Here is a 14,349-nt window from a genome sequence, read left to right as displayed (position 1 = left end):
GCCTTTGCTCAGCCTTTGTTCCGCCTTTGCTCAGCCTTTGTTCAGCCTTTGTTCAGCCTTTGTTCAGCCTTTGTTCAGCCTTTGTTCAGCCTTTGCTCAGCCTTTGTTCAGCCTTTGTTCAGCCTTTGCCTCCGTTGACGCCGGTTTCATCTGACGCGTGTTGGTAGGGGCGGCTCTTCGCGTGCTTCTCTCCGCGGCGGTAACATGGTGGGCGGTAGTGTCAGCGGTGGCGGATCAGTTAACGACAGGAAAACTGTTAGCATATTGCGAACGGGCAGATAATCCCCCCGCTTTAACTGATTCTTATTTTACACAAATCGGGGCTTACAGATTGCAAGTTAGCAGGGCGAGTTTCAAAAACTACAAAAAAGAAACGTTAACAAAAAGTGTTAACAACGTTGTTCGCAATTTTCGCAATTTTTCGCAAAATCTTATGAACCAGTCAGGTGGTGGGCAGGCAAGGGGAGTTTCCACCGGATGGGCGTGTAGAACTTATGCGAGTGGTGTGCTGGCCTAATGTCTCCTCGGAGCCCCCACACAAGTGCTAACATAAGAGCATACTCACGTTTAACACATGTTACCTTTACGCCCACTTACCAGGGGCACTCACGTGTGCACACCCAGGGGAAGTTGCTCGAATGTCCCTCACGCCACCCCCGAAGTGACAGAAGCAGCGTTACATAACGAGCTGCGGATTAAGCTCCCCCCATATGAACATCTTTGCGTCTTATGTGACCAACGGATAAAAGTATTAAGAGGCAAGAAAATTTTAGCAAAAAAAAAACAAAAAAGTTAAAAATCGCCTGAACATATAAGATATTTAAAGAAAAGGAAAAAACAGCTTTTTTTGGATTTTTCACATTAAACCGTAGCAACAGTATCCAAATTGCAGAAGGAAAAAGGTAGAATGCAAAAGGTAAACCTTCGAATGGAAGCAAGCCACAAGTAGATCGCTCAGTTTACCAATCACTCACGCTTTGAAGTCACAGAACAGCTGTATCGGCCCCCATTCAAACACAAAAAGTACGCCAAAGTTTTTACTCGCTCCTTACATAACGACAGCATCGTGTGGGGGAGGCAGTTGCTCCCTTTTTTTGTTGCTTCACCTTTGGTGGGGTTGTAACTCCACGTAGGCATATTCTCCTCTGAGAAATGTTCCTCTTGATGCTGCAGCGCTGAGTGGACATGCGCCGTTTCGGATGTTGCTAAAGGGCAGACACAAACGTGGGCAATAAAGAGGAGCAGCGTGACCGTGACGGATGAGTACGCAGGAGGGTAAGGCAGCCAAAAGGTATACCTACGTGGGAAGAGCAGAAAAGGCAGTACGTGTGATCACATAGCTATATGTATACATAGCTACACATATATATACATAAGCTGATGCGCACGCGGGTAGGCACCCTTCCATACCCATAAGATCAGTTCGGTATGTTCCTCTCCAGCCCCGCAGTCGCACCTCCAAAACTGACGACCTTTAAAAATGCGGAGAAGGAAGACGTTCGCCAAACAGGCACATGGCATGTGACCACTACAGGAGTGGGTCATTACATCGGCACGCGATCTCATTAGAAACCTCTCACCCCACAGCGCATCCTAAACACGCAAAAACAGGTGAACATACGCCTGTCGCGTAAGAGATCCCCAGTTTGGTATTCTTCCCCTTTCGCCCACAAAAAATTGGCCAAACAGATTTTTCGAGCATATGCTTAAATGGATGTTTTTTTGGTGTCTCTGCTCGTTTTCCTTCTCTTCCTTTTGTTTGCATGCTTTTGCGTGTTTTTGATGTTTTGCTTTTTTTTGCCCGTTTGTGTGTTCATGTCCAGTTGAGCGCTGCACCCGCGGAATCCTTTCCCATTGGATTTCATCGCCGCGTTATTCCGATGTGTTACTGCGCCGCGTCATTCGCCTGTGTTATTGCAGCGCTTCCCCCTACTGCTACATCCCCCAAAATGCGCGAAAGGCAATTTTTGCGCCCCTCCCCCCGTGCACGTGCGCATAAGTATGCGTGTATGTACATGCCGGGAATACCTCCCTATACCCATCCCCTCGCGTATCTAGGTCTAAAATGCTAAATGCATTTTGTGTTCATGTTTGGAGGGAGGCCTAAGGAAATGTATCTATGCGTACATTTAGCGTACAACTTTTTTTTTCATTTCCCTTGTTTTGCAGTTTTTTTTTTTTTTTTTTTTTCTTTTCAGTCTGAACTGTTCATGTAGAATGGGACTCGCCAACGCTGTGTTTTTTTAATTCTTTTTCACGTCTACGTGTATAAAGGAGTCGGGGAAGTAGGACAGACGAGAAAACTTCCAACGAGTGACTACTCGTGCGTGTGCGGAAGTATGTATATATATGCATATCTACACACGTAAGTACGCGGATATGTACACGCATCTGTAAGCGCATATGTATACGCATATGTAGGCGCATCTGTAGGCGCATATATACACGCATATATACACGCATATGTACACGCATATATACACGCCTATGTACACCATTACGTGCGTATGGGACGCATGGGATACGCGAGGACATCTGCGGACTCCGCTTTAAGTGGCGCACCAGCGATCATGCAACGCGTTGTGGGCGACTGGAAAAATATCGCGGGTGTCAGTTGACTGTCCGTGTTGTCAATTTTGCCTCATTCAGTTGCAGAGGGGCACGGAGGGGCGCAAGCAGATGTACATGTGCATGCGTATGCACAGACACGTGCTCGGCGCTGCAATTTTGAAGGGAGCGCCTCGTAAAATGGATGGCCCAGTTTACGAATCGTTATTTTTTCAGCACACGTGAGGGGAAAGCAAGAGGGATGCCAGCGTGGCGATGTGTAAGTGAAGGTGTATGGATATGTGTAAGTATGTGTAAGTATATCTGTATGGATATGTGCATGTATTTTCTTCTTCTTTTTTTTTCTTTTTTTTTTTTTTAACATGTCTGAATGGCCACCACTCGCGCATCGCAGTATCGCGAAAGACAGAACTGGTCGTTTTATTTTTTTTAGCGTTTGTTTTTGTTTGAGTCCACCTCTTTTAAAATCGTCGTTTTTTTTGCGTCTGGCACTTTCGCTCCCGATGCTGAGCCCGTTAGTGTGTTTAATTTATTTCCCTTTTTTCTTCTTTTTTTGCGTCACCCATATATGTTGCCTTTTCCCCTTTTTTAACCGAGCAAATGTCCCGTTGCGCATGGAGGAACTGCTCAGATAGTTTTCCCCCCTGTTTTAAAGAGAGCGATTATATATTGCTCACTGTGAAGTCCAACCCTGCCCCTGTCTCTATTTCCATTTGGCGCTCGTTTTGCAAATTAGCGCAACGGAGTTGTCGAGTGTGTAGGTCAGGGGAAGGAAGCTCACCGGATTTCCCCTTTCCAGTTGTGCGGACTTGCCACCGTGACATGCGCGTACAGTACAGAAGTAGCGCTCCTGTGTGGCGAAGCTTGGTTGTGTAATGCGCCCTCCCCCGGGAAGCAGAAGCATAGTCAGCAGTAGAAGTAGAAGCAGACGCAGCAGTAGAGGCAGACGCAACGTAGACGCAAGATGCTTAAGCTGAGGAGCATCTGCACGACGCTGATCGGGGGGAAGGTGTACAACATTAACGGGAAAACGATCCGAGAGGAAAAGCTGCTGTCGGAGGGGGCCTACTCATTCGTTTATCTAGCGAAAGACCTAAACACGAATAAGGAATACACCATAAAGAAAACAATTTGTCAAGATAAGGAGAAGCTACAAATGGCACAGAAGGAGATTCACATCCTTAAAAGTTTACCCCCACATAAAAACATCGTACAGTATTTCGGATCGACCATCATAAGTGAAAACGGAAACAAAATAGTCATCATGCTGATGGAGTTCTGCGAAAGGGGGAACCTATTAACCATATTTGAGAAAAATAAAGACAAAATAAAGGAAAATCATATAGTGAAAATTCTCAAGGATATAGTGAAAGGGTTACATTTTCTACACACTCAGGAGATTCCAATTATACATAGGGACATAAAACTGGAGAACATCCTTTGTGATAAGAATGGTATCTATAAAATCTGTGACTTCTGTTCACATAGTGTCTCCAATGCGTTCTTTCCAAACGATTTAACGAAGAATGCATTAAACGTATTGAAGGAGGAAATAGAGAGAGATACAACGTTTATGTATAGACCTCCAGAGTTAATTGACTTATATGCCAATAGAGAAATTTCATCCAAAGTTGACCTCTGGATGGTTGGTTGTATTCTGTATTTGCTTCTTTTTAAAGTGCACCCCTTTCAGAATCATCAGAATAGCTTTCTCTCCATAATCAATGGAAGTTTTATCATTCCATACCACTCCAAGTACTCCAAAAGAATCATCTCCATTCTGCTCATGACGCTGAATAAGAACCCACAGGAGCGGCTAGACTCTACGACTCTTCTGTTCATTTTGGAGAATTACGCAGAATTGAAAATCTGGTTTAATCACATCCCCAGTGATGTAAGAAAAATGGTAAATCAGATTTTCGAGAAAATCAGTGAACTCAATTTGAATAACAAACAGAACGAGATGATCGAAATTAGCAACGGCCGTATTTTGGATGTGAAGATCTCTTCGCAGAAATACGAGACACAGGTGCAAAAGAGTAGCGCCCCCAGCCCCTTCTTCAGGTTCTTCGCCCCAAGCGCAGTGGCGCAGGATCCCTTCGGGAGGAAGCCGCCGGGGGGGGTCAGCAGCGATGTGGGGAGCAGTGTGAACAATGGAGTGATCAACGGAGTGTCGTCGAAGCCGCATGGTTCTTCCAAGCTGGATAGTGACGAGAAGCAACCGGATGGTACCGCTACCCAACCGGATAGTTGCGCCTCCCAACCTGATGCTGCCATCGCCCAAGCGAATAGCACCATCAAGGAAGCCCAGCTGATCAGCATCGGAAGTGCGGAGAGCGTGGGCGACCCTGTGGGCGCCACTCAGAAGGGGTTGAACGTGGATTTTCTCAACCTGAACGGGGACGCCGTTCAAGGGGAGGGACAGCCGGAAGGCGGGGTTAAAGACAGCAGCTGCGAGAATAGAAGCCTCGTGAAGAACATAACTCTCGATAGCGAGATGAGGATGTTTGGCTTCGACAGCGGCTTTGGCAGCGGAGCCGAGTGCAGAAGTGAGCACGGCAGAGAGGGCGCAGATGCAGTCGCAAAGCAAGGTGTCATTCCAGTTGCAACCCCAGCCACCAGTCAAGTCTCCAATGGAGCCGCGAACCTAAGCGCAGGCCTCCATGCAGACCCCAGTCAGGGCCAAATCGACTTCAACGAATTCTTTGACCCCTGGAGCGCCTCCAAGGGGGACAAGAGGCCTGTCGCGCCAACAGGTAAAGCGGCTCAGGATGGACACCCAGAAGGGACCCAGTACGACCTATTCGAAAAGGATGTGGCCCATTTTAAGGATTCCACCTTTAAGGATGCCACTTTTTTTAAGGACGCGACGAATAATGAGCCCTTTAAATACACACCCAGCTTGGACGAAATGAACGTCACAAGGAAGGGCGCCGACGTGACAAATGAGACGCTATACAAAGTAAACCATTACGACGATTTAGACAACGTGGAAGATTGTTTTCCTACCTATGACGAAGTCAATTTTGGGAAGAAAGTGGACGTTTCTTTCAGCACGAACGCAGACGTCTTCAGTGGGGCCCCAAAGGACCCATCCGGCAAGTTCATTGCGTCGGATAAAAATGACAAGTTTTCGGAGCTCCTGGAGGAGTTCCAAAAGTGTTCCATTTGAGTGGGTCTCTCTGTATGTGTTTCTGTGCGTCATTTTGTGTGTGTGCCCCTGTGCGCGTAACGATTCTGCAAAAAAGGAATTTCTTATCCCCCCTTTCGCATCCCGCGGGGTGAGTATTATTTCGCCCCTTTCTTTCCCTTTTTTACACGTGAGATGAGAGGATGGAGTAAAGCAGGCGAATCCCTTCGCCCTGATAGTGTGTCTTTATGCATGGCACTACTCGGTAGGGAATCCCATGCGCAGTGAGGGCTCGCCCCAAGTAATCATTTTTGCCTTTCTCTCTCGTCAGCACAACATCGTACTGTGTGCCTAATGGATTTCCTAATTCGTTGTACAACTTTATTAACATGATGAGAAAGGACTCCATTTTTGAGTCTTCCGGATAATGGACTTGTTTGAAATGTAGTTTTTTTGCGAGCATGTATGAATTTTTTCCCATGCAAAGGGTGGCGGCAAAGTCGTTTCCAAAGTTTTGGAAAAATGAAGCTACCGTGCTGTTGCTCATAAGGCATATAATGGAGTTTCTACCGATCTGAATTTGGTTTCTCTTGTATGTAACTTTTTTGGTGTCGTAGCAGTTGATTCTTGTGATGGTTAAGCGGTTCCGTTCTTCTTGACCTTTTCTTCCCAACGGGGTGAACTCACTTTTTTTATCGTTAAAATTGGACTGGCTAATGGATGAGGCAACCCAGATGATGTTCTCTGCATTGAGGGGCCCCTCCCTTTTGTGCTTCGCCAAATTGGCAGTTAATTCGTTGTGCAGTGTTACCGAATTGGCCCTGCTAGGGGTGAAGACGATGTTGAACCCCTTAACGGTTTTATTAAGTTGGTGGAACTCCTCCTGATTTATTTTCACCTTTGGGAGTTCTTTCACTACACTCTGGAACATGTCGTAGAGATCCCTTCCTGTGCAATCATCGTTCAGGACAGCGTTGCAGGATTTGCCGATGGACACGATGGGGAAGTTCATGACCTTATTTGCCGCGTGGTTATCGACATGGCGACTTCTCTCCAAGGGGGACTCATCTTCGGCTTCTCTTTTTACCAAATTATAGATGAGCAGTATGGCGATAAATCTGTAAATTTTGGCGCCCTCCGGAGAGGTAATCAGGATAGACACTTTTGCTTTACCCCCCCGGGGTGGCTCCGTTGTTTTATTTGCGCCTCCTCCTTGTACACATTTTAAATTAAGAAAAGAAGGGCAGTTTTTTCTTCTGACCTGTTCATAATTTTCGAATTTGTTTAGGCAGAATGGCTTGCCCGGGGAGTCACTGGGGGGCCTCCACAGTTGGTAGCATGAGGAGGAGTGCAGCAGTTCCGGGAGGTGAAAAAAGAGAAGCACATGGAACATCCCAACAGAGAGTACAACGCGAGTTAGTAAAAGCGCAGACGGGTAAAGCATGTTCGAAAGGTGTGCTGTATGTGTGCAGACAGCCGGGGCGCGTCAAAATTGTATGACCAGGTCAGGCGAAATGGTCAAAAAAAAAAAAAAAAAAATAGCCATTTGGCTAGGCGGTCGCGTATCTATCAACCATTTGGCTAGGAGACCACTTTGCCAAGGGACTGGAAGGGGGAGAACCGCCTTCAAACCGATTGGAACAACACAGGGAGGTCGTATTTTTATGGACCCTTCCCCCCTGTGCGCACACCCCTCACGTGTAGACGCGAATGTGCATCGCTGGCGCTGCACCGATGTAGCGCCTACTGCAGAGGGGACAAGAATACAAACTGTGGGGTTACTCCCTTGTGCAGGCCCTACCACAAAAATCCAACTTAACAGCGGAGGGAAAAAAAATCCTGAAGGGTGCGCAGCACAGGGTAGGGAGAGCACGAATAATTTTTTAAAATGGTTCTATTCGTATATAATAAATTATCTGGAGTAGAGTTATATGAATAATTTTTGTTTCTCCAATTTAGTGACACATATGGTTGGTAGGTAATTATGTTGTCATCTTGGGACCCTTCCAGGGGGAGTTGCAGGTTTGTATTATTATTCCCCACGTGCGGCCGGTACATTCCACACTCGCCGCGATCGTTCTGTTGCCGCTCCAGGGACAACTGGACTGTCATTTCCGTTTTTTTCCTTTTTCTTAAAATAAATTTTTTAATTTTCTGCACATAATCATCGTTCTGTTGAATGAACAAATTAAAATATTTCTCGATTTCAGAGAAAATCATCTTTAAGCGAAACGTATGTCCGGGAAGCCAGGTGACCTTGTTAAACTCCTGTATCTTTGTCAATTCATGTGGCGTTATTGACAATATCGTTTCGAAGGAGTCATAACCGTAATTAAAAAAATGGTCGATTATTTCTGAGTTTATTTTTAGCTGCCTGAAAAATTCAATTAAAATTAATTTCTCCGCCAGTAGCACTTTGCATTGAAACCACAAGTGTGCAAATAGCCCGATGTACGACGGGAAGTTTCTGCACAGGATGTTCATCAGAGTTATGTAGATATTGCTTTTGTTATATTTTCTCATTTCTTTGGACAAAATTTTGAAAAAAAATTTTAATTCTCTTTTGCTGGCACGGAGTGGAGGCAAGTACATTTTGGCCTCGAAGAATTCGTTGTACTTTTCGCGCTCGTCCCGGGGGGGTGATACTAGCACTTGTCCTTGGGAGTTTTCCCGATGGCCCGTTTCGTTTTCCCTGTCCTCACTGTTTTTTTGAATATCCCTATTTTTGGTGCTTAGTAAGAATGGCACATTTCCCCTTTTGTCTTTCCCCACCGGCGCATTTTTCAAGAGGGGTCTAATCACTGTGTTGCAGTGTGTGTCTCTCTGGGGGCCCCCAATCTGCGTCATTTTTCCGTCCATCTGTCTGTGTAAATAATATAGCTGATTCATTTCACCTCTTTTGTCTTCGTTTTATTTTTAAGCGGAGTAATTTAAAGGGATTGCAGAAGTGTTCATCGGTCTGTTGCGTGGCGTCAAATTAGAGAACAGGTGGGTGGCACAAATGTTTAATTCTGCGAGTGGCAAGTTTCGGCTTCACACATTGTCTCCGCGAGCGTCACTTGTGGGAGTCGCTGCTCAGAGAGGTATATCCGTATGTTCTCATTTGTGGCGGGAAGGAAATTCTGCGACGAGTTGTGAGGAGTAACCACGCCGTGTCAAGAAAAACGCGCACCCGTAGGGGGACGTGCACGCAACGGGGAGAAGCACACAGGGGAGGAAAACACAACAGGGAAATAGACACGGGGCAAACACATATGTACCTATCTATGTGTGCACCCCCCTTTGACCCGTTCACGCGACTCTGTAGAATTTATCGAACAGACGAAATCCCCCCCCACGCAGTTACGCGCAGTGGCAATTTGTTCTGTCCCATTTTGCAATTCAGCCGGCGAATTTTTCAACATCTCATTTGGGAAAACAAAAAAAAAAAAAAAAAATTACTAACCCTGTTGGGGGGTATAAACACAATGGAACATATTTCTGCAGGGTGGGAGGTTATGTCGCGAGCGAGAAGAGGGGGTCCACATGAAGAAGACACCTTCATGCGTTTGCGCGGGAACAGCAGGAGTGTAAATTATTTTTTCCAAGTTGGCCTGAGTCTTTCCCTTCCCCTCCTCCTCCCCCCTTCGCATAAACTATGAACTTTTCGAACAATAAAATGTTGGTCATCCTTTTCGACAAAAGTTTCGATTTAATCGTCATTTTTTTTTCCTCTTTTTTTTTTGTGTGCTCGTGTGTGCAGAGGATGATGTCGCGTACGCTGTTGTGTGACGCGGGGTTTGATAAATGTAGAGAGGGGGGCAAAACAGGGTGGAAACTTCCAACACAAACACATCTTCATTCCCTCCCCCTGCAGGGGGATAGCCAAGTCACCATCCGTATCTTTCTTTCTTTTTTTTTTCTTTTGCCCTGCGCGAGGTTCTCCACGAACATGCACCTTTTTTCCCAACCCGTTAGCTAACGTAGGTATCTCCCCTGGCGGTATGCTTAAAGCGTATTTTGCAATCCTCTTTATACTTAGCCTTGTTAAGAGGGGTTACTACACTTTCTAGGGTTCGACTTTTAACCTACCTGGCGTGTGTGTACGGGGGGGCCAACAAAACAGCTGCATCGCATGTCTACTCGCTTGTCTACCCTTTTGTCTGTGTGTCGGCATGGAGGAGGGGAAAAAAAAAATGTCAACAGAAGGGGTTGACGGGGTTACCCCCCCTTGGCTGGATTTTCTCCTTTTTAAGATTCTCATTAATTTGACGTCATCCCCATGGATAGGGGGGGGCAAAACGGAGAAAGAGCAAAAATGCCAAGGATGGAATTGTTTTTGAAAGGGACCCATATTGAACACTTTTTTTTTATGTGTAATTACAGGAGGCGATCACTCATCGCACGTAGGGAAAGAGGAACTCCTCATCTTCCTCGAGATGGAGGAAGAGGAGAAGAAGCAATATATTTAATCAGTCCCATGCCTTCTCAAATGATTAAATTATCCTTCACTGCAGTCGTCACTTTTGAGAACATCGCTTCTACTTCCTCGCTGTGTATAATATGTGTAAAGAATGATCTGTCCACTGAGAGCATGTGCGACGTCTAAATGCACACATTATTTCCTGTTTCTTTTTCTTTTTTTGGTGAATGAAGAGGTCACTCTTTTGTGACTCGAAGGGGGAAGTTGTTAAAATATGACTTAGCGAGGGGGGAACTGTCTTTGATTTTATTTGCTCTGGTTTGTTTCTCTTTGCTTTCATTTCATTTCCTCTTTTTTTTTTTTTTTTTTCCTGTCTTTCCTTCCGTCCATATCACTTTATCTCCCTTTCTAACTTTCTCAAAATTGTGCACTCTATCTTCTGGGAGAAAACATCTCCGGCGCGACGTACATGGGCGTGTACGCAGCCACCCCGAAGCGACATCAGGAAGGTGCACCAAATTGTATCGCAGCACCGAATCAAATCGACTCACCTCGAAGGTCGCCGTAGAGGCTGTTGTGGACGTCACTGCAAGTGTTGTCGCTGACGACGATCTCCTCTCAACGCAAGACATTGTCCTTGTGTTACCGCATGACTCAGTGCCTTCTTTAAAGGACCCCCATGAAATATCGACTGGCACTATCTTTTCTTCTCTTGTTGGTTCGCAATGTGAAGGGGGATCTTCCCATACACGCTCTGATGGTAAAGTCGCTCAAGGGGAGCAGGACTCGTCACGTGGAAACGTGTACATAAAACTATGCATGCTAGTTTGTTCCATCGATGGAGGGAACGCCGCCCCCCCTTAGAGTGTCAATAATGTGTTAAGCAAAATTCGTAACTGAAATTTTGGAGAAACCTGCCACGTGATGGTTATGAGGTTTTTTTTTTTTCTTTTTTTTTTTCTTGGGGGGATGCCTAGCGTGTTGGTAGATTGTACAGATTGAGAACGAGCTTCCTATGTGTTGAGATGCCGCTTCCTAAATTTCTCACCTTCGTCATTGCAGGGAGACGTCGCGGGCATTTGGGACATCAGCCAGACGGAGGAACTCAGCGACAAGCCGGAGCACTGCGGAGGGGGGATTCCCAACAGGAATGTTCAAAATTTGGATCCGCGTAGGCTTCCATAAGGAGGGTGCCCACCCACAGGGAGAGGCACATCGGGACAAGCACAAGGGTGAATTTGTCTATTACCATTCCTCTTGTGTTGAGGGTCCCTTCGACTGTCACGCATTAACATAGAGACAATGACGTGACGCTGCTCCATTGCCTTCTCCACTTCAATTCAGAACTAGGAAACTATGAAGCGTTTCTGGAAAATAACTACGGAGGTGTGGATAGCACATCAATGAAGCTGACCACAGAAAAGATTAGATTGTCGGACAAAGTAAATCCGAGGAATAAGTGGACCTACTTGGCAGTGAGGGATGTGAAGACTAATGGGATCATCGGCCACTGGTAGGGGGATGCGCCGAGGGGATAATGCCGCTACCCATCGAGCAGCGGAGTGGCACAGATCGGGGCTGTGTCACCCATTTTGGTATCCCCATGTGGTGTGTACACCGGACATCCATAGAGTTAGCGTTTACCCAGTCGTTCGACTCGCCACCATTTAGAAGCCGTCTTACAGAGCGCTTGATTTGCTGCCGACTTCTCTCACGCAGGACGATGGTTTATGACGAAGGGTTCGAAGTCAGGTTACCTGGGAGGCGGTACTTCGGTACGGACGGGGGAGGAAAACTGCGGGAGTAGTGAGCGGGCTATCGTTTTGACCTGTTCGCGATTTTCCCCCCCATGTATCACTCTGTTACAGCTACAGAGCAGGAGAACTGAGCAGGAGAACTGAGCAGGAGAACAGCACACTCTCATCGCCTCGCAACTTCACCCCCTCTGTAGCCTTATTCAAATATGAACGGATCAGCTCCAAAACGTGTCCTGACCCCATAGAAAGTAGGACATAGATGGGGGGGTTTACACTTCGCCCCTCCGTGAGGGAGTCCCAAGGGAAGAGCACCCTTGATGTGTCGTCTATCCCCTTCTTACAGACAAGGATTCTACAGATAGCAACTGTTATGTGACAGATCCTAGAAGGACGCTGATTGGATGGGTTCTACACCAACGGGTTCAGGAGAACGATAAAGAGAAAAAACTATTTCAGTGGGGATGCTTCCATGGAAGGAAGCAGGAAGATGTAGGTGTGTCTTCCTTCGTCATTCACGGTGCGCATGGAAGTCGAGATGATACGGAGGAACGGTAACGAACCAGAGGGTGGTGTTGCTCCCAAGGGGGGGGGAGAGGAAAGATCAAACGTGAGCAGCAGAGAGAGGGCGGCATAGTATCACCACTTCGACGCTGTGGTGTTTCAAAGCATCACAATTGTCTTCACTTCTTAAAATTGTCTCTACTTCTTAACGTGGAAATGTTAGAAGCAAGTGCTGAGTGTGTCCCCTCTCCTTTGCGATATGATGGGGAGCCGATCGGTTCTTCCATTTGCACGTAATGTTTTTTCTGCTTCGCCTGCTCTGTGTGTGTAGCTATCCCACATGCAATGTTGACTTTCTCCACGAAATGAACTTCATTTTTGCTTCCTTTTTTATCGAATCAGAGGAGGGAAGACTTCACCGCCAAGGAACCAACTCAGCTTTGCTGCCATTAAGCATAGGTCGAATTATACAAAGATAAGGCTACCCACGGGGAGTCCACACGGCGTGCCGAAGACAAGCTTGAGTAAGTCTCCTTTCTAATTATCCTTCCCCTGTGATGCGGCAGAAAAGCACAATCGTCGATGAAGCGATTGGCAGCGTGCCGATCAGTTTGTGCACCCCATTACTTGCCCTTCACCTCCCATCTTGCATTTTCCACCCTTTTCGCCTTCTCCCCACAAGTGAGCATCTACGAACGCGCGACGGAACGAATTTACGGCTGCCGCAAGGATGGAAGCGGGGAAGTGAAGATCCGCTTGACCCTCCCGAAGGCATTCACATGGGGGGATCCATTCAGTGACGACAAGTTTGAAGACGACGTGGAGGACCAAATGAGCTGCGGAAGCTGTTACTCCATTGCGACGGTGTACAGTCTTCGTAGAAGATTTGAAATTTGGCTTTTAAAAAAATACGGGAAAAAAATGGCAATGCCAAAGTTGTCCTATCAGTCCGTTCTGAGCTGTTCTCCATACAACCAGGGGTGTGATGGAGGCTTCCCTTTTCTCGTCGGGAAGCAGCTCTATGAGTTTGGCACTCCAACGGAAGATTCTCTGCCTTACGGAAACAGTGATTCGATTAAGTGTGAAATGGATATGGGCTCTTATAACGATGTCACCTCGGCAAAGTACAAAGAGGAGGATCTTTTTTTTGCAGGAGAATATAATTATGTTGGTGGCTGTTATGAATGCTCCAATGAGTTCGAAATGATGAGTGAGCTTTATTCAAATGGACCCATCGTCGTCGCCATCAATGCCACTGCGCAATTACTTAGCTTGTACAATTTAGGGAAACAGAATGGTATCTACGACACCGCTACCCATGAGAACAAAGTTTGCGACGTGCCAAATGAGGGTTTCAACGGATGGCAGGAGACCAACCATGCTGTGACGATTGTTGGCTGGGGGGAGGAGGAACAACAGGAGGGAGGCAACCCCGTTAAGTATTGGGTGGTGAGAAATACTTGGGGCAAGGTGTGGGGCTACAATGGATACATCAAATTCCAGCGGGGCGTGAACCTCGCCGGCATCGAGACGCAGGCGGTGTTCCTCGACCCGGACTTCTCGCGCGGCAGGGCGTTCAAGATAAGCGGTAGAGAAAGCGAAGGGGGAGAAGTTGGCGCGGAAAATGGCCATAAACGTGAAGCTGCCCTGATACCGCACATCACGCACACCCAACATGCGCAGCGGGATAACGTCTAATCCGACCAACTGGACTGGCTAGAAAAAAGGGTGCGTCAAAAAGGAGCGAAAAATCGGAGAGACTTCCCCTTCTTTTTTTTTCGGCACAGAAGAGTCGTCAGGGAGATTACGCCCTAGAAAAATATCTCCGATGCGAAGGACAGCTTAAGTGCCTGCCATGTGTTGGGTGCTCCAATAAGAGTCCGATCCCACCATGTGAATTCTTTTTTTTTTTTTTTTCTTTTTCTCCCATTTGAGGACCTTTGTCGAGGTTGCCTTCCCCATTGGTGTGTTGTCTAAGCCTACGCGTTAAA

At 46.7% G+C, this 14,349-nt stretch overlaps 3 protein-coding genes across 3 annotated transcripts; 2 read left to right on the top strand and 1 right to left on the bottom strand.

Annotated features, from left to right (window-relative positions):
• Window positions 1–3,532: 3,532 nt before the first annotated feature.
• Window positions 3,533–5,740, top strand: C922_04708 (NAK protein kinase; the record flags this gene model as incomplete). Its single annotated transcript, XM_008820287.1, has 1 exon — window positions 3,533–5,740. One exon carries the CDS (start codon window positions 3,533–3,535, stop codon window positions 5,738–5,740), a length of 2,208 nt encoding a protein of 735 aa, XP_008818509.1.
• A 142-nt stretch (window positions 5,741–5,882) lies between these two features.
• C922_04707 (hypothetical protein) lies at window positions 5,883–8,545 on the bottom strand (the record flags this gene model as incomplete). Its single annotated transcript, XM_008820286.1, has 2 exons — window positions 5,883–7,020; window positions 7,572–8,545. The coding sequence occupies 2 exons, from the start codon at window positions 8,543–8,545 to the stop codon at window positions 5,883–5,885; spliced, it is 2,112 nt and encodes a 703-aa protein (XP_008818508.1).
• A 2,234-nt stretch (window positions 8,546–10,779) lies between these two features.
• C922_04706 (cathepsin C) lies at window positions 10,780–14,056 on the top strand (the record flags this gene model as incomplete). The annotated part of the gene is made up of 8 exons (XM_008820285.1): window positions 10,780–10,860; window positions 11,163–11,271; window positions 11,445–11,613; window positions 11,820–11,875; window positions 12,052–12,105; window positions 12,201–12,408; window positions 12,761–12,882; window positions 13,041–14,056. The coding sequence occupies 8 exons, from the start codon at window positions 10,780–10,782 to the stop codon at window positions 14,054–14,056; spliced, it is 1,815 nt and encodes a 604-aa protein (XP_008818507.1).
• Between the last annotated feature and the right edge of the window lie 293 nt (window positions 14,057–14,349).

The sequence above is a fragment of the Plasmodium inui genome (genome assembly GCF_000524495.1).
Source record: "Plasmodium inui San Antonio 1 unplaced genomic scaffold supercont1.28, whole genome shotgun sequence".
NCBI lineage: Eukaryota > Apicomplexa > Aconoidasida > Haemosporida > Plasmodiidae > Plasmodium > Plasmodium inui.
The sequence above is the reverse complement of the archived record's forward strand: the minus strand, read 5'-3'. Positions and strand labels throughout refer to the sequence as shown.